The 20,178-nt window shown below is 38.8% G+C and overlaps 1 protein-coding gene across 1 annotated transcript; it reads left to right on the top strand.

The window, feature by feature from the left end:
• The first annotated feature begins 8 nt into the window (after positions 1–8).
• On the top strand, positions 9–18,395 carry LOC131771404 (guanine nucleotide exchange factor subunit RIC1). Its single transcript, XM_059087187.2, has 34 exons — positions 9–222; positions 871–978; positions 1,365–1,441; positions 2,537–2,635; positions 3,292–3,434; positions 3,880–4,013; positions 4,368–4,459; positions 5,116–5,204; positions 5,705–5,858; positions 6,255–6,303; positions 6,875–6,938; positions 7,223–7,278; positions 7,735–7,905; positions 8,018–8,056; positions 8,442–8,552; positions 8,913–9,002; positions 9,095–9,260; positions 10,013–10,117; positions 10,190–10,302; positions 10,696–10,824; positions 11,349–11,445; positions 11,734–11,858; positions 12,151–12,197; positions 12,576–12,700; positions 12,797–12,939; positions 13,432–13,518; positions 13,775–13,822; positions 14,120–14,463; positions 15,152–15,307; positions 15,896–16,026; positions 16,640–16,783; positions 16,916–17,090; positions 17,357–17,548; positions 17,701–18,395. The coding sequence occupies exons 1-34, from the start codon at positions 82–84 to the stop codon at positions 17,939–17,941; spliced, it is 4,185 nt and encodes a 1,394-aa protein (XP_058943170.2). The 5' UTR covers positions 9–81; the 3' UTR covers positions 17,942–18,395.
• Positions 18,396–20,178: the final 1,783 nt, after the last annotated feature.

Raw genomic sequence — 20,178 nt, 5'->3', positions numbered from 1 at the left:
CAGAACAACAACATGGCGGCCGGGCATCTTTTCCTAGCGTGGTAAACAAACCTTTACCACAATATTATAATATTTCATGAGATGTACTTTCCAATCGGTTGGCCAAAGTACTTCAGCTCAAGAGATGTCCACTGCGGCGAGCTAAAATCGTTAAGATACAACAGGGATCGTTCGCTATTGGCCGTGATTTCAGATCACAGTGTGTGTATTTGGAACAACCGAGTGAGTATTAAATTCCCATTTTGTCGTCTGTCTACTGGGTATCATCTCTGTGAATATCATCTTACCGTTAGGGCCCTAGCTGATAAACAAAGTTATATTGATAAAGATTCATGACAGTTTCTTTCGTGGCAAGGTTTCGTGTCGAACCGGCTACTACCTAGTCTACCCCCGGCCAGCAATATTGTATTTTTCTACTAAGCTCAACCATTATGTTCAGATCTGTGAGGTTAGTTTCAATCCTCGCTTACCCGTTCGATTCAGGAACAGAGTAGCTGAGTCTTTTTTGACATTTAAAAATATAGCTGCAATGTACACAAAAGCTATTCCATTGCAAACAGTTTCTTTGAATAAGCTGACAGCTGGCGAACACTGCATGGGTATCAGTTGTTTATTTGTAAGCCAATTGAGCTTGGGTATGCGTGGGTAAGCCTCGGTAAGCCTAGGTAATCCTGCCCACATTCAGGACTCATCCATAGTGACTGGAAGGGTCTTGAAAGACCAAACAATATCATTCTGAATTTATGTTTATTCTTAATTGTTCCCGTATACTCTCATAAATTCTGTCTCTGTGCAAGATAATATGTCTTTTTAACTCAAAATGAATGTTTTACAAGTCTTCTCTTCTGCACCATATTGTTTTCATTTAAGCCAAGAGCACTGGTAGTTGCTTATCGGCGATCATATGATGCTATTAAAGATCATGGAAGAAATGTTACAGTTGCCTGGAAACCAGACTCTACTGGATTGGCTGTCAGTGTAAGTACATCTGATTGCTAAATCAGTATCACTAGCAATAGCTTTGGATTGGTCATTATTGTAACTTTTCTTCAGTATGTAAGATCAAGGAACAGTAAAATGAAGTGGTAAGGTTTTGCTAAAAGTCTTTTTCCCTCTAGAAATTCTCTTCACTCAGTGGTATCATGACATGCATGTCTTATTTCATTGTCCAGGTACACAAAGATTTAGTCCTAAAAAGAAAAATTGAAGATATTGTTGCTTATCCCTTTGACACTAAACTTAGTTTGCAGTTACGTTTCCTTCTTCTTTCCTTAGTGGTTCGTGAGTTGAAGTTCTATTTATAACATAAAAGTACATATTTTCATGCTTATTAAAGATTTTGTTTCATTTTATTTTAAATACAGACATCAGAGGGAAAGATAGTGTTCCTGGAATTACAAAGAAGCAATGGGGTACAACTTTATGTTCCAAGATTCTCAAGGTGAATGGCATTCTAGTTCTACATCAAATGCAAGAAAAATATTTTAGAATGGTCAAACAGTCACTCATTAACCCTTTCACTCCCACAAGTGACCAAGAGAGAATTTCTCCTTACAATATCAATACAATATCAAGCAGGCAGGTGATGAGAATAGAGAACAATATCAATCATGGGATTATTAGTTGATCCAATACCAAATTCTCAGAACTAACATCATAAGAATTGTATGGCAGATAGTAAGGAGAATTACTAATCAGATCTTGGGAGTGAAAGGGTTAATTCTCCTTACAGTCTACCATACAATTCTTATGATGTTGGTTTTTATAATTTGGCATCAAATCAAATAATCATCCCCTAATTTATATTTGCTGTATTTTCATCATTTGTCTGCTTGATATTGTATTCATTTGATGTTTTAAGGAGAAATTCTCTCTTGGTCTCTTATGGGAGTTAAAGAGTTAGGTGACTTAACCTTTTAACTTTCAGATCAAATTTGTCATTCTCCTTACTGTCAACCAAGCAATTCTTATGATGTTACTTCAGAGAATTTAGTATTGGATCAACTAATTATCCCCAAATTGATATTTTTCTTTATTCTCATCACTTATCTGGTTGATATTGTATTGGTGTTATAAGGAGAAATTCTGTCGTGGTCACTCATGGGAGTTAAAGGGTTAAGACTCATATTCTACAAGTTCAAAGTTTCATTGAATTCCTCTTAGCAGAATTCCTTTTTTGTAATGTGTATTTTTTTTTTCATTTCATATCATAATGAAGAAATGTAAAATGGTTTCTGTGTTTACATAGCCTGATGTAAACACGCGAGAGGTTGGGAGAACACGAGATAAGCGTAGGCAACCACAACGTGAAGCGGAGTGGTTTCCAGCTTATCTCGTGTTCTCCCAACCTCCCAAGTGTTTACATCAGGCTATGTAAACACGGAAACCATTTTACATTTCTTTTATGAAATAACTAATGAAAGAGGAATGAAAACCGTGTTTATATACGCTCATGTAAAATGGTTTTATGGCCAATCAGTGCGCGCACTATTTGAATTATTTTATAAATCCCTGTTGAAAATCTTTTTGCTATCAGTCACTCTCGTAGGCATTCATCTCCTAATTCTCAAGCTGGAGTACCAGCTTTGAAACTTGTAGAAATTGCCATTGTCCCAATCTCAGGAGGTGTCACAAGGTACTGTATGTGAATTTTACAGCAATATCTAATTGTATGTATTAAATTTCAGACAACAAACAACCATGCTGTATAAGTGTTCAGTCATATTTAGTTATTTATGATATTTATACAAGCTGGCCCAGTTTAGCTTAAACCTCGTAAAACCCAAGATCTGATTGTCAATTCTCCTCTTGGGCTGCTTTACATTTTGTTTTCAGTTTGTTACAAGAATTTGGCTTTAGATCAAGGTTACAACTTCTACCTGATAAGCTTGAGTGTTCTCATTACCTGTTTGCTGGATAATTAATGGTATTATAGGGAGAAGTTACACGTTAATCACCTCTGGGAATCAAAGGATTGAAGCTGGTTTTAGCGGGAGCCTATTATGTTCCTTACTCCTTGTGAGAAGTGCATGGGTTCTCTAACATCCCCTGCTAACTAGTGCAGAGAACATGGAGGAGACAGGGCCTCACATTCTGAGGCAGCACATTCTCTTCTGTTATTTTCATTAAAATCCTGAGTATTGGTCCAGTCTGGGGCTTGAACCCTCATTCTCCCAAATGGTAATCTGGCACTCTAACCAAGCAAAAATGTTTTTAGAAGTTTTTATTAGAGATTTTTACAGACAGATTTTGTAGAGCAGTTTCATTGATATTTGTAACTGTTATTTTTAGTGTGGCTGCAAGGCGTGATGAGTTATTTGTCTCAACTGGTAGTGGTCTACTCCAACGAGTTACCTGGGATGGCTTCCTTGAAGGAGGATTGACTTTGTCTATTCACTCCTTACCTTTTACAAATGACCTAGAAAATGCAAGAGGTAAATTTACACTTTTTACATGACAGTTTAACTGTTTTACTTTTTGTGAAATAATCAACAAAGAAGAGCAGGTATTATTCCTTAAACTTATGAAATAAATGATGTTTCCTTAGCAGTCATTGAAGTCACCTATCGTTTAAATGCAGAATGCTGGACAAAACAAATCTTCTTTTTGCATTGTTGCATGTAAGGCCATTGTCAGTTTTCACCATTGGGTTTGGTAGGCTGCTTTTTGTTCCAGGTAGCCCCTTATCCAGCCTCTATCACTCTATCTTCTTCTCTTTCCACTATTATCCTTTGTCTTTCTTTCGTTTTTCCTCTTTTTGCACTGTCATCAGGGTTCCTTTTGTAGAAAGCTTGCACTTAACTTGGTGGGTGATCCGTTCTTGTCAGAATGTCGCTTGAAGAAAAGATAACTTACATTATTTTTTCTCAATTTTTTTAGCGATTCCTTTAAAAACAGAAGGTGTGAGTTTTCGAGCAATGGAGTACAGTCCTTTACTTGGAGGGTTTGCTGTGGTGCTGGCAGATGGCAGAGGTGGATTTTTATCAGCTGACACAGCCAGCTTTGAATGCTCTGTAAGTATGATCTGCAGTGACAGTACATTATTAGCAATTCTCAATTTTCTTTGTGTGTTGGTCAATTGAAGTCACTGTATTCATTTATGTAGATGTTATCATATTTTATCTACAAATGCTTTAAGTATGCAGAGCTACCGGTATGCAAAGTTTTTGCATTTGTCATAAGCAGGAAGTATTTGTCAGTAGTAATCTTTCAATTTTTACCGTGGGACTGTTTCAAGTAATGCTCCATCCAAAATTTAATGATAAAATCTTTGGTTAGTCTTTTTAAATCAGCTAATAACTTATATTTACTAACTAAAGTTAAATAATTGTAAGAACTAAATTATATTACAATGATTGTCATTTCAGGATATCATCGGATTGTGGGCAAGAGATTTAAGCTCAGCCACTTGTGTTGCAATCAATCACAGATACAGATTAATAGCATTTGGATGCACTAAGTAAGTTAAGTTCTACTGTTTCCAGGTTCGATTGGAAATCGAGTGGTGGCCTTTGTGGGTGAAAAAAAAAAAAAAAAGGAGAGAATACAGAGAGTAACTTGGAACAAGGACCATAATAAACAACAATCTTAACACACATTTCAGGCTAGGTCACAAATTCAGAACCCTGCCTTTAGTGGTGGGAGACAAAGGCTCTAATTACTGCACCGAATCTGTCCCCACTATAACATGCACTGCAGGCTGTGAAACTGAATCAACTGGATTGCACTTCTTTTTTTTTCTTATTATTATATTCTTACAATGATGTATGAATGAGGCTGGCAGTACTTAACCCTTTAACTCCCAGAGGTGACCAACATCTAACTTCTCCCTGTAATATCTGTACATTACCTAGTAAACAGATACCAAGAATACTCAAACTTATCAGGTAGAAGTTGTTATCTTAATCTAACACCAAATTCTCATAACTAATTTATGGGGAAATGTGTTTTCAGCTAGAGAGTAGAACTAACAATCAGATCTTGGGAGTTAAAGGGTTGACAAAATAGAAATCTCTGGTATAGAACAAAATGTTTAAAGGTAACTTTTTTTATAATTGCAATAGCCTTATATAGGTATTTTGAATTCATATTCAATGAATACATTTTTCTGTTTAGTGGTGAAAGTCTGGTGTATGGATTTGATGATCTGACTGGCAGTTTGCAGCTTTCTCATAAATTGGTTCTATCCAGTAAGGATTATCCTGGTATCCTTGTAAAATATTGCCAACACTTTAAGGGGGGGCTTTCAGTTGTGATACAGTGTTCTGTTGTGAACAAGAAACTATTCTGACAATGTGCTTCCTCTCCTCGCAAATGAGTACACATCCATACCAGCAAAATGTCAGGGAAAACTGACAAAATACATGGGGGGATAACCTGGTGTAGATTTGCATTTTGTCAAGGGAGAGTTTTCTTTTTTTGTCGAGGGGAAGTAACAACAATTTTAGTTGGCTCATGGGACATAAAGCTGAATGAGCTGTGGAAGTGTGAGCCACTTGGCTCAGGTACTTGCTTTACCTTTTACACTTGATTAGAGTTTTAACTTTAGGATTGAAAAAAAAAGCCATAACTATTATACAGCCTTAATAATTTCTGTATAGGACCACTTGCTTTTCAATTTTCTTGCTTATCTACTGTGTCAATGTTTTCATAATGCAAATATGCATAGGACCTTTGCTTAGTTGCCTTAACAAGATTGATGAAGATACTATTCAGGCTACAGGAGGCATACAGTGTCTCTCCTGGACACCTGATGGGTGTGCCATTGCAGTGGCTTGGTCATGGGCGTGTCATGGTGGACTAGCTGTGTGGAGTGTATTTGGATCACTACTGATGTGTACTCTTGGTGGAGACTATGGGTATTTGACATGATTCTAACACTGTTGTATTGTAGAACAATTTTCAATTAAGTTAAGAAGGTAATTTGAGATCATAATCTGCTTCAGTGCTATCTGTGATTGGTCTACTCAACTCAACTGTCCACAAGCTGAGACATGGGCTATACGCATCTTGGAGATTGGCATTGTTCTACTCAACTGTTTAACATATCTTGGCGGGAAGGATATTTGCCATGACAATATTTATGCAGGTGACAAGCAGCTTACCTGTCAAAAAAATTGCAAAAGGAGATGTTTAAAAGGCAATGATTGCTTTAAGTTTATTTAAGATAGTCTTAAAAAAACACTCAAAACAGTTTGTAGATAAAAATTCACTGGCACACAATGGATACTTATCTGCAAATTATCCACTTACAGGACATCTCAAGAGGCTGTGCTGCACAATCCACTGCACATTAAGTCAATGGTGAGTGTAATACTTAACATTAATTTCACTTTGAGTGTCTTATCACAAATGCTGCAATCTGACTGGCCACTTTACTTGCTATATACTGCATGACAGAGAGTGAGTTAAGCACAGTGGGTTGTCTGACAGTGTGGCATTGTAATCAAAATAAATCAAAGACCCGAGCAGGTCTTCTCATTAGGTTTGAAACAACAAGTAGATTATTTGCTCTTGATATCTAAGGGTGATAGTTGATTTGGTCTTTACCCTGCACATAAACCCTCTCACTACCATGATCTTATTAAAAACTCTCCCTACAATCTGCCATGCAATTCTTATGATGTTAGTTTGGAGAATTTGCTATTGGATTAAACAATAAACCCCTACTTTTCTTTTTTCTCATCACTTGCCTGCTCAATGTTGTATTGATATTGTAGGGAGAAATTCTGTCTTGGTCACTCATGAGAGTTTAAGGGTGAACAAAAAAGTGCTGCTGTAGTTTGCTTTTTGGAAATTAGCAGGCAGTTAGTCAAAATAAGATGTAAAGTCTTTTAATTTAGTCTAAATTTATTCATATTTTTAATTTTGTCAGGGTTGGGGCCCAGAAGGTTACACTTTGGCTTTGGTGTCTGCTGAGGAAGAAAGTGGTACTGCAGGTAAAGATTACAAACTTAAAACCTTTAACTGCCAGAAGTAATCATTGTGAATTTTTCCCTACAAACAGTCAACCAAAACATGGTTATATGGAAAGGGTCCAACCTCAATGGTTTTGTGGCATTATTGCACAGATATATCTAGTTTGGTATGGTTCAATCATCTGATTTTGAATGGTTCTGTCCATATTTTGAACTGTTCAGTCTGATTTTTGATGACTCTTTCTACTTTGAATGATTCAATTAGTGAAGACACTTAGACACAGTGTGACTAAATTTATTTTTAGGTGACATTATGCAACTCCAGTTTATGAAAAGTGCACTGACAGTAAATCCTTGTATGGTAGGTGGCTTAAGTATAAAACAGTGTGTGGCATGATTTCTGATGGCTGAAATCCTCATTATAGGTGGTAAAATACACTATTCTCTAAAGTAACAACCAAAATTTGAAATTTTCTGTTCAGGTGAAATAATCTTGCGAGCATGTTTATATTGGTAATAAAAATTGCAAGTCAATTCAACTCTTTTTATAGAAGGGATTATCAGCTGAAATCTTTATAATTATCAGTTATAAATATTTTAACCTGTCAAAGGTGTATTTTTCTCTTTTGTGTTTGGGGTTGGGGGGGGGGGGGTTTGGGGGCAAGAGGTGGAAGCAATAATTAGGGAAGGGGAGAGTGTGTGCATTAGGCCATGCATATTAATGTGTGTTGCTGCTGTTTCTGTCACCATTTTGTTCAGTTGATATTTTGAGCTTTGAACTAATCTTGTCTACAACTTAATTCTTTCATTATTCCAGACCAACCATGAGCATCTATTTCTTCAAGGTGAAGAATGTTTGTACCTCAATACTGGGGACATGGTGTCTGAGACACAGGAACTCTTAGAGGGGAATGGAACTAGGCCTGTGATTGGTGGACCTGTTGGGCACAGTACATTGGTCAGTAACAAGCAATGGCTTGTGCTACAGGTGGGTAGTTCAATAGGCATTCTTTAATTTAACACTGTTTTAATTGATTTGCTCTCTTTCCTTACAAAGATTTCTAAGTTTCATTTTGCTCTTTTCTCTCTCTTCACTCTAGACTCCTTCTAATTATCTTGACAGCAACTGGCCAATAAGGGTAAGTGTTCCTGTCTTAATTAAATTATGTTACTGCTTATACATGATAAATGAAAAAGAAAAGAACACTTCCCGTTAGTTACCAAGATGTAAAACATGTGTAGAAATGTTGTCAGTTCTACTTAGTTTTAAGCTTTACAATTTTAATTGACTTTCTTTACTATTTTTGGAATAAATTAATACATTTCTATTCACATGACCATGACCACGGGGATCGGTGTCAGTATCTGAGTAACTGCACACCTACCCCTCCCCTAACCTAACATTAACTGTAACTTTTCATCTGTTGACTGTTGTTGGGTTAGGGGAGGGGTAGGTGCGCAGTTGGTCAGATGCTGCCAATGATCCAACTATGATATGGTAAGGTTACCTTCATTTTATTGCAGTATGCTGCTGTGGATAAGAGCGGACGCTGTATTGCTGTGGCTGGTAAAACAGGAATTGCTCATTATTCACTCAACAACAGAAAATGGAAGCTTTTTGGAAATGTTTCACAGGTATAGAGACTTCTTAGCATGACAGATACAGGTTTTAACCCTTTTACTACTAGGACTGATCAGAAAGTAATATCTCCTCACACCTTTAATACATTTCTCAACAAAAAGATGTTTAGAGGTGAGAAAGGTATCAAGTAGGAAATATTACTTGATCTAACACCAAATTCTCAGGGCTAAAACTGTAAGAAAAGTATGGCAGAAAGTGAGGATAATTGAGATTGAGATATCTTGGTATTGAAAGGGTATTTTCTACTATTTCTTTGGACAGAAATCATTGTCAATTCTTCAGGGAATGTTAAAGAATCTAAAAGAATTTTTTGTAGACTGAAATAATTTTTGTTCGTTTGTTTTGATTTCCAGGAGCAAAGTTTCTGGTGTCGTGGCGGCTTGGCTTGGTGGAGGGATTTCCTTATTGTGCCCTGCTACAACTCAAATTCATCAACCGACGAAGTAGGTGACCGTGTAAACCATTTAAACATCCACTTCATAGATTAAGAGGATTTCTTGTGTTCTGATTTTGTTTATTTCTTTTTTTTTTTTAGGTTCGTTTTTACCCCAGGACGTGTAATTTAGACAATGCATTTGCTGTTAACGTGAAGCTGCCTGCTCCAGCTTTCCTTGTGAATGTGTTTCGTTGCTTGTTGTTAGTTTACTGTTCTGACTGCCGAGTGGTGTTCTTTTCACTAGAGAGGACTGATTATGATCCAAGTAAGAGACTGGGTTAGACTCTCCCCAGATCCCTTTCTACTTCTGTATCTCCTCTGTTTCTGATTTTGCTCATCTTTTAATTGGAACAAGGCCAACTGAAGAATGCAAAATAAATACCAGGCTTAGACAGCTTCGAAAGGGGGGAGGTTGGGGTAGAAAGACCCATTAATGGAGGAGGGGGCCTTAAGAAGGGGTCTACAAAAAACTTTTCGAAATAAGCATTTAAACGACTGCCTTCTTGCTAAACAGACAATCAACTGAGCAAGGCACGGTTTTCCTTTTCCTGGTTTTATCGGGTAACGGGATTAAACTGTAAACGTTATCAACAAAACATAAACTTACCTTTGAACTTGTAAACTGTTAAAAGTAAAACTGCAGAATCTACCTTTTTAGTTTATATCTGGAGAGAGGAGAAGGGCGAATGATAGGATGATCGTTAACTTTACCGTAACATCGATATGCATATTCTTCATACTTTTCTGAATACATTTCCTAAGGAGCTGAGAAGGAGAATTTGTTTACTAATCAATAGCTTAATTAGTTGGTGATCATTTTCTTTCTTCTTGTTACCTTAATGTGTGAATTGGGGGGTGATGTTGTAAGGAGAAATTACCTGCTTACGAGTAAGGTTTGTGGTGAACGGGGAACGGTGACGGTAATCTCAGAACTTCTTGGTTGGGTTTGGTCTTGTGGTAATGAAAAAAAAATTTAAACTTTGGCTAATGACTATTTACGATATTCTTCTCTCATAGATGTTCCTGAGGTGCAGGTGTCACGCGTGCAAGAAGTGGCGTTGGTGAATCACGTGCCTCATCCTTTAGCAGTGGTTCATGTCACGTTAACGTCACTGTATGCAGGTGAGTGAAATGTTGCACATAGCTGTAATGCTTCCATGTGGTTCAGTGTTAAAGTTATTTTTATTTCTTCAGATTACCAAGGGTCCGATGGACTTGATGGTGTGGAGTCTCTTATAACAAATGTTGGGGGCCGGCTACTAATGCTTCAGAAGGATAAAGCGTATCCTGAAAGAAAGTCGAAAAAGGTATTAGACACTGTTATGAAATTTACACTCCCAGTAACATAGCCTGCATCATACCATGTCAGCCTCTTGTTTTGTGCTTTCAAGTATTTCCCAATTGTAAACGAAAAAATAGTTTTAGAATTTCATGAAGTATTCCCTACTTAGGGGTCACTTTTGCATAGAGGCCTGATATGAGGTTCGTCAGTAACGAGATGAAAAAAATCGTTACTCTAGCTTGGTCAATGTTTTGTGTTCTTGGACAAAACAATTAACCCCTACAGTACTCCTCTCAACCGAGGAGTATAGATGGCAACCGGCCAGCGGTTTCTGACCGTTTTAGACATAGCCTCTGTTGAATGACACCATATTCATCATTGATGCCTTCCAACAGAAGTTGTATACTTTTTCCCCTAGTCTTCATTCTTTTCACCTGTTGTGTTGGCCTCGTGTGTGGAGAACGTGTGGACATCGTCCACCTCAAGTCGAACCAAGAGACATTTAATGGAAGCTTTGTGGCTGGGATGTGGTGCAAACGGAATGAAGGTATCAGACGCTTAAGTTTATAACTATACAATCATTGAACTTTGCATCCCTTTGTAAACATTTTGTGACACAGTCATTCCGTAATTTTTTTTTTGGTTGTGTTATATATTCGTTAGTAGTTGATATCACAAATAGGGCCTGTTCTTAGGCAAAACACATACCTCTTACAGTGTCTTTCTCCAGCCAGGAGTATAAATGGGTACCGGCAAATTATCAGGGAAGCCTTGTGAAGTGCTGGGGGGGGGGGAGGGTAACCTTGCAATGGACTAACGTCCCATCCAGAGGGGAGTAGTAATACTCCTATAGTTACTTCATGCTAAGGAAACCGGGATAAGCTCCGTCTGGGTGAACCACTTGGCTCGAGTACAGACTTTTACAAGTTAGGATGAATACTCCCTTTAAATCAACTGTGCGTTTCGTTGCTCCAAAACCACTTTAAGTACCGCATAAAACAATGCCTGGAGGAAAATTTCATCATTAACTTTTTCTAACCGTATCAGTAATGTTTATTTTTGTTCCTGCAGGTGTGGCTCCCATTATTCCCTGGAAATGATGAAAACCCGCCGAATTTTCTATCGAAACGAATCATGCTGCCTTTCCACCTAAACATCTATCCACTTGGTAATTCTGAGTTATTCCTACAATAGTCTGTAGTTCCTCTACGTTAGAATGTCGAGGATCCCCGATCTCGACTGGGAAAGAACGCACCTGGCGCTCCCTTGCTGCCCGCGTTGGTCACGCAAGTCATGAAAACGACTGGCGACGATTCAGGTGTATTTCTGCTAAGGGGCTGCTTAAGGGGTTAATTTGATAACCGGGAAAACTTAATATGTTGTATGTTTTAATCTTTCGGATTTTCAGCGAAATGAAACCTTTGATGTTTTCTAATACGAACGTTATTCCTCATAGCTGTGTTATTTCAAGATGCTGTGATTCTCGGCGCTGCAAATGAGCCGATGCCTTTAGAATGTACATCTCCTGCTCCTACGTCTCTTTCACCGCAAGCCTTTCCTTTCTGCACTCTGGAACGAACGGTTAGTGACGTGTTAATCCTGAAACTCCCTTAATCTGATTTGTAATTCTCCCTCCTTGTATCTCTAAATTTCCTTCTAAATACGTGAAGAGAATTTGGTCTTCTATCTGGATAAAATCAGTTGATAAATTAGTTAACTCTCACAGCCTGTTTGCCATGTTTTATACCCTAATTGTGAAGAGAATTTACATGTCAAGCACTTTTGGAAAAGAAAAGGGAAGGGAAGCTAACATAGTGACTCACGTGTCTTGAATATTTGATTTTGACTTGCTTGACATTTACGTTCCTCTTAGACGCAAATCTACCTTCATCACGTGCTAAGGCAGCTGCTGCGTCGAAAGTAAGTAAGCTTATATACCATCTGCTTTCTTAACCCTTTACACCCTAACATCAGTATCTATATTCTCTATACTGTTCTCTATACATTTCCTAAGGTGCTGACAAGGAGAATTTGTTTAACAATCAAGGGCTTCTTTCGTGGGAGATAATTTTCTTTATTCTCCTGTCCCTGATGTTTGACATTTATGGGGGGAAAGAAGATGCTTGTCACCATTAGGGATTAAAATCCCAACGAGACTAAAGATCAACACAAGTCCACGAAAAGCTGTTCAAAAACTTTAAGATTTAAATGAAAGTAAATAAAAAAAAGTATTTTTCTAAGGTTTTTGAGGCTTGGGTCTCTTCACTGTCACAGTAATGCGTATTTCTCCTCTGTCAGCTTGGGCCAACAAGCGTTGAAGATTGCCAATATGTGTTGTGACTTGCCTTACTTTCCTCATGTGCTTGAACTCATGCTACATGAAGTACTTGAAGACGAAGCCACAGCATCTGAACCCATTCCAGGTAAGTAAGAAATGTTATTAATCATCAGTCTTAGCAGATGATCCACGGGGAAAAAGAAACAGAAACTTCAATCAGTTCTGTATTTTCTATTGACAGATGCTCTTCTTCCTCGTATTGTACGATTTATAAAGGAGTTTCCTCAATATCTTGAGACAGTCGTGCACTGCGCGAGAAAGACAGAGGTGGCTTTGTGGAGTTATTTGTTCATGGCTGTTGGTAATCCACGAGACCTATTTGCAGTGAGTGGCTTAAGCCTTTACACCCTAATATCAGTATATATATTGTCCATACTGTTTTCTATATATTTTCCATGTTGCTGTCAAGAAAATTTGTTGAAGGATCTAGAGCTCAAGATCTCATTAGTAATTCTCTTTACTTTGTGTCATATACTTCTTGTGATGTTAGTTTGGAGAATTTGGTATTGGATCAGCTAATAATCTCCTAGTTAATATTTCCTTTTATTCTCATCACCTGTCTGCTTGATATTGTATTGATATTGTAAGGAGAAATTCTTTCTTGGTCACCCATGGGAGTTAAAGGGTTCATGTTTAATTCAGGCATGATGTTGTAAGGGGAAATTAGATGCTAGTCACTCTTGAGGGTTGAAAGGTCAAACCTGGTTTCCTTATGATCGCCCGAATCGTCCCGATCTCCCTAGTGTAGAAGTTCCGCGTAACCTCAGCATTCCTTATCTCATTATTCAGAACATTTTGTTTGTCTGTTTGTATCAGGATTGTCTTGCAGCGGGTAAACTTGAGACTGCGGCCTCATACCTCATTATTCTGCAGAACTTGGAACAACCAGCTGTGAGCAAACAGGTTAGAAAAAGGATGTGAACTTTGACAATTTTCACGGAACCCTAGAAAGCCTCTCAGACCATTTTCAGGTCGTGGAATAGTGTAACAAACTTGTTCTTAGTGTTCTGTTCTTCAATGAAAAACACAAAACTCCACCAGCTTATTATCCCTGCCATTTTGTGCTGAAAGACCTGCGCAATTTGAATTGTGTCTTTTTGTTGCTTTGTTTGTTATGAAGATGTTAAAAATACTGAATCGTGATTTTACGTTGTTTCAGCATGCCACTATCTTACTGGATAAAGCTTTGGACGGCTGTAAATGGAACGTAAGTTTTAGAAATTTTCATTTGAAATTTATGTTGAATGTGAACGTATTTGACCATTTGAGGAGGCCATTAGCCCTGCCAATAGATAGTCACGTCAACTGAGTTTCAAACTCTCAAAAAAGCAAAGCGCAGGGTATGCTAACAATTAACAGAAACTTAATATCCGCCAGAAGACAGGAGCCTTTCCAAGCCCATTACAAGAAAAAGAATAAAAGAACTTTTCTTTTTGTCGTTATTATGCTGTAAATCTTTAACCACGCGGTGCAGTATGGTCTTACGGTTGTGTTTTCTCCCCAGATTGCGCGCGATCTAGTCCGTTTTCTTCGTTGTATCGGAGCAGACGAACTCGACTCCCCTCCACGATCCCCTACGTTCGTGAAACCACACCACCCCCCACCCCTGAGTCCAGCCGCGTCTGTAGATAATGACGATATTCCTTATACGGTAAATCCCCACGCACGCTCGTCTAGCGTGACGAAGCCACCATCACGCGGGTCCCTCACGCGTGGAAGCTCCATAGAGAAAGCGTACATAACAAGAACTTCTTCATCAGACAAGGGATCTTTAACAAGGACAGGTTCAGTGGACAAGTCACGGAAAAGTGTAACATCAATGTCACCGAATTCAGCCACTCAACCAAAGTAAGACTGTCACGTCATTCTTACCATTTCAGTCTTATTACCTGTAACACAACATGTAAAATTAACTGAAGGAGTCACACAACGCGTTTGTGGTCTTGAAAAAGTAAGTTTTATTTTTTTTAAGGAGCTAAGTTTCTAAGGAAACTTTAGTTCTTCGTCGGTGGGGTTTAACAAGAAAATTTGGTTTTATCAACTGACTTGATAATATGAATTGGCCACCATAACGGGAGAGTTTCTGAAGTTGACGTTTCGAGCGGTAGATCTTCTTTAGAGCGGTTAATACTTGTCATTTGTGATATTATTTTTATCTTTTACATCCCCAAGCTTTTTACTTTCCTATTCACTTTATCCTCATCTTTTTGTTGTTTTCTTCATTCGTTATGCCCCGCAAAAACAAATCACGTTCCCATTTAATGTGGGTTGTGATTTCTGTGATTTATAAATAACCATTTAATAGCTCGCTTTAATTCTCTTAACCATTTGACTCCAAAGAGTGACTAACATCTAATTTCTCCTTACTATATCAACCCTGAATGACTCATTGAGGTCACGAGAGTAAAGGAAATGACACCTTCTTCATGTCAGCACCTTACGAAATATTTAGAGAACAGTATAGAGAATCTGTATATACTGATGTTAGAGTGTAAAGGGTTATTGTAATAACTTTACTCACTCTTTCCCTGGACAGACGACCCACAGAGCTTGAAACGCCCGACAACTTTTTCATCGACACCATATTGAATCGTCACGCCAGACTGCTACTTACCGCCATGCGTCTTAGGGATTTGGGAAAATTCGCCGCTTATTTAGAGTACCCGCTTATACCTTGGCTACGCAAAGAGAGGTAAGAAAGCATCGTCTTGTTTCAATATGGCTAACCTTTTCACTCCCGTAAGTGACCAAGACAAGTTTTTCTTTACGATATCAATATAATATCATGCAGACAAGTGATGCGAATAAAGAAAAATACTAATGGGTGGATTATTAGTTGATACCAAATTTACTGAAGCAACATCATAAGAAACTGCAGACTGTAAGGAGAATTATTGATGAGATCTGGGAGTGACAGAGATAAGCAGAGAGCTGATGGGAGATAAAGATGACAATGACACTCTACTGTGTGCTTGATATTTCTCCTCTCCTGGACTCAGATTTTAGCCTTTTTCCCGTTAAATTCTAAATAATTCCAAGCGATATTAAATGGTGATAAGAGGTACTAAAAGCGGTCAATTGTACTGGTTACCGCCTGAAGAGGAGAACACAGCACCTTTGGGAGGCTATGGTTCATATTGACTGCGGTGCCGGATTATAAAGACGTTGAATTGACCGGATACATGACTACGATTGTGAAAGTATTTCACCATTGCTCTAAGTTAACTTGAGGCTTTGAATAGAAGCTTAGCATGATCCACCTTTTTCCTTTCTTTGTTAGGATTCGCGCTGCTCGTTTGGACAATTATGTTGAAACTTTAACAAGTATCCACAAGAGTTTCGATCTTCCTTATCCAGCTGTCAATCAACTATCATCGGCTCCGCTGTCTCCTAAACCTTGGATTAGACATGGTGAGAATAAAAATTTTCAGAGGGGTGGTGGGGCACAAGGCTGTCTGTTTCCCTCCCTCCCTCCCCCTCGATTCTGGTCTGAAGTAAATATTTGTAATAATAAATCATCTTGATATGCTCCTGGATTCCAGATACCCTCACCCCCACCCCCTGTTTAATTATTTTGCTTATGTACCAGCGTTCAATTCCCGATCGATGATTGAAGGTATTTTTCCTCAATAATTATCGCCAGTCGATATTGTGCGATAAACGAGGCTCCATATCTTGATAGCTAGTGTTAACCCTTAACTCCCTTGATCTGATTGTTAATTCTCCCTTCCAACTGCTATGTATTTCCTTATAAATTAGTTACGAGAAACTGTTGTTAGATTAACTTACCTGATTAATTTGAGTATTCTCATTAACTGTTTGCTGGATAATGTAAGGATATTGAGAAGTTACATGTTTATCACTCGTAGGAGTTAAAGGGTTTAACATATTGGATGATAGTTAGAGTTGTAAAGACACTTGTGTAAAGGTCGAAAAGTGATGAGTGAGAGGTTTTCGTCTAAAAAAGAGAGACAATGGTTATATTCAATGGCAGTAACACTTAACTGGAGGCATTTCTATTCAGGTCGATTATCATCAGTGTCTTCGTCAAGCAGCACGCGCGGCGGCCGACAAAATCTGGACGAGTTGGAAGGTAGGATGGAACTGGGAATCGAGCTTGGAGAGGAGATAGAAGAAGAAGAGGCACAGTTGTCCCCGGTCTATAGAAGTGAGTATCTAAATTTCGTTGGGGATGTGTCCTTCAGTTTAAGTTTTCGTGGACGGAAGAGCCGCTTTTCTTGACAAAACGTTCAGCACTTTTCACTCACAAGGTGCGTCTAAGTTTCTGTTGTTTTGATAGATGATGAAAGTGGTCGAGTCAGCGGTGATCCTTCGGAAACTAGTTCAGTGGCTCACTCAATGGATGGCGAGGAGGACTGGATATGGGGTGGGGAAGGACCTAGTTATGTGGATGTACAGGAAATTCGAGCTCAGCTTGCGTTCAATGGTTCTTTACAGGCGCTGAGAGAGATAAGGTCAGTTGTGTTTGGCATTTCATGGGGTTTTCCATCCCTTCCCTCCCCTCCCTTACTAACTCAGGAGTGCTTTCCTCTGTTCGTATTAGACCAAATCTCTCGTGATACTGTGTATGAATTTAAAGGTCAAAGAGACAGATACTTCTGTGAATCGTCGAAGGATTCATATCGTTTTTATGAAGCTTCCTAGCTTACACAGAGAATTTATTGAAAATGGAGATATTTTTTGTTCCAATCCCTAACCTCGTATTTTTCTTCATTTTAAGATTTTTACTTCAAATGTTTATTGAGGCCAAATGTCACGATTGGTGGTTCATGCTTTCGCTGGTGTTGCGTGACAGTACGTGTTTGACTGACTTCGTTGATGACGTAATTAAAATGCGTGACACGACAATCGACTCACTGTCTCGGATTAGAGACGGAATAGCATCTCTGGAGGCCTGGGCTGAGCAGAATTGGTAATTCGACCTGTATAGTTAAACGAAGTATTTTTGGTCCGGTGGTTATGTTGTATGTGTCAGTTTTGGACAGTAGCCATATCTCGTTTTAAATGGCAAATGTTGACCTCCTTTTTCACCTCTATTTTTATCAATTTTTTTTCTTTCACCAGCCATGGTTATCATCTCTTTTTCGGCCTTCACAAAGAACACTGGCTTGCCCTTGATGCAGCATTAGAAGCGGCTAAAGTTGCGCCCATTGAACAAAAGGACAGTGGTCCTGCTCCTGACTCGGGCCGCTACTCGCGTCAGTCCAGCACGAGTAAGGATGAAGAAAAGCCTGGTAACGAGGAAGAGGAAAGCGAAGAAGTGGCCGAGGAGGAGAAGAACGAGTACGAGTGTGTTGTTTCATAAACAAATCTGGACTATCAGCCCTGTGTGTGGGTTTGAGTGCAGTGGAAATTTCGATCACAGATGTGAACTTGTGGAATTTTGAAATTTTGATGGGAAGCTTTTAAGAAGATGCTCCAAACAAGAAGCGCGAAAACTGAAATGATAATGGTATAGATGGAATCGGATACAGCTCTCCAGGCTTATGTCATTTACCGGAACCCGTGACAAACTGAGGAGTTGCTCGGAGAACAAACGAGCCGTAAAACAAATCTACAACAAATAGTCTGTGGTCTTGAACTTTGTGCATAACTTTATCGTCAAAATTTACGAAATATGCTAATTACGAAAATGTTCCCAGCACAACCATTCATTTTCTGGAAAAAATCATTTTATTTCAGTCTTACCAGACAGCCACCGAGGAAAATACGCCAACCTGCCCTTCTCCCTCTATGCTCATTTTTCTAGACTTGATTAACGCATTAAAGAGAATTGAATACTATTAGTATTCAGTATAGATTATTTATCTTACTAGACGCATTCATGTTTGTTTGGGATACTTAACACCGAGTTAGACCAAAAAAAGTGCAACCACCAGGCTCCAGCAGGGAAGTAAACAACCTCGTTCTCAGGGTCTCTCTTCCATTCCTTTAGCGAGAGGAAAGGAAGGGAAGTAAAAGGACCTAGGAACGAGGTTGGGAAGTAAATACAGTGGAAGGATCTAAAGCCCTTACTCGTGAGCAAAAATTCCGTGTTGCATCCAAGTTCTTCCAACCCAAGGTAAAAATGACATTGCTAATTGTTCAGAAAGGCGCTAAGGTTATCATGCTTCCAGAATTTACCAGAACACTTGCACCCAACAGCGCGGACGGTTTTCTCAAGTTTGCAGAGGAGATACGGGACCTTACACGAATCTATGATCAAAATCTGCCGAAGATCACGGAGATTACGTTATAGGTGGGTCACTGACCGAGAAAGATCATCGATAATCTTTCTCGATCAGTGAAAAGCTCTACAAAACTTGCCCTGTTATTGATTTTCAAGGACAGATGATATTAAAGGACGGGAAGTTGCATTTTTTTAAAATCGATGGTCCGTCCGTCGTATGATTACGAAGAACATAGAAACCTAACACCGGGTGTCGATCTTAGAATCTTCGACACGCCCATGTGGAAAATTGGGCTAGTACTGAATTGTGACATAAGATGCCAACTGCTGGCGCAGATTTATTGTCAGATAGGTTGCAAATTGTTGTTATCGCCCGGTGCATTCAACACTGTTATAGGGCGTGCGCATTTAGCTGTCATGCAGAGAGCCTGGGCCAAAGATGATCAAGTGTACTTAGTCACTGCATCACCCGCGCTTGATTGCAACCACTCCTACAATTGTTGGGGTTGTAGCAGTATTATTGACCCATGGGGTAGGATTGTAGCACAAGCTAGCGAGAATGATAAGGTTATTTTCGCTAATATAGACTTGGACTACGTAGATGAGGTTAGACAATAGATTCCTTTCCAACAACAGAAAAGGACTGACTTGTATCGTGTAAGGAACATTGATGCCAAGGGAAAACGTTGTAGTTAATGATGGAGAACGGCTCTACTGATTGTTAGACTAGATATATGTAACTATTGTAGAGCGAGTTAGCTTTTCTCTAAAGAGCACGATAAGATCTTCTGCCCATTTAAGTTTCATGTTACCTGTCTTTTTAATGAGGAAGGTATCCCTCAAAGGATGGTATGGTTGAAAGCATTCTAAAAATTCGAGAAATAGGGAGAAATGATTTAAAAGGACAGCCACTTTATTATTGCCGCTGGAAAGACATTCAGCGACATGGATATAGGCACTAACCTCAGAGTTTTGTTTTTCCATATCGGAGTAATTGCCAAATTATTATTTTACATTAAGAAATGAAGAGGAACATTGAGGTTGAATACTGTGTCGTCAGATCAACATTTCCTTCAAGAATTCTCCATGTTTTTCGAAGTGCCTTGAACTGTCTCGTTTTACGTTCCCTATGACCTTCGTGTTTGCGTTTTTCATTCATAATCGTTCATGCATTTCTTATTTTTGCTCGTTACCGTTTTCTCGCTTTATTTCCCATCCAATTTTTCTTTAGCTTTCTCTGCTGCATTCTCTTTAGTCAAGTGCCAGGTTCCTGATTGGAAACGCCGTTGCCCCCGTTACTTCTCAATCCCGCTTTCTTTGGGCTCTGTTCCCTAGTCAACCCTATTTCCGTTGTATGAGTCCCAGTCCTCAGT

This window comes from Pocillopora verrucosa, chromosome 12 (assembly GCF_036669915.1).
Source record: "Pocillopora verrucosa isolate sample1 chromosome 12, ASM3666991v2, whole genome shotgun sequence".
Lineage (NCBI taxonomy): Eukaryota > Metazoa > Cnidaria > Anthozoa > Scleractinia > Pocilloporidae > Pocillopora > Pocillopora verrucosa.
This window is presented reverse-complemented; position numbering and strand designations above follow the sequence as displayed.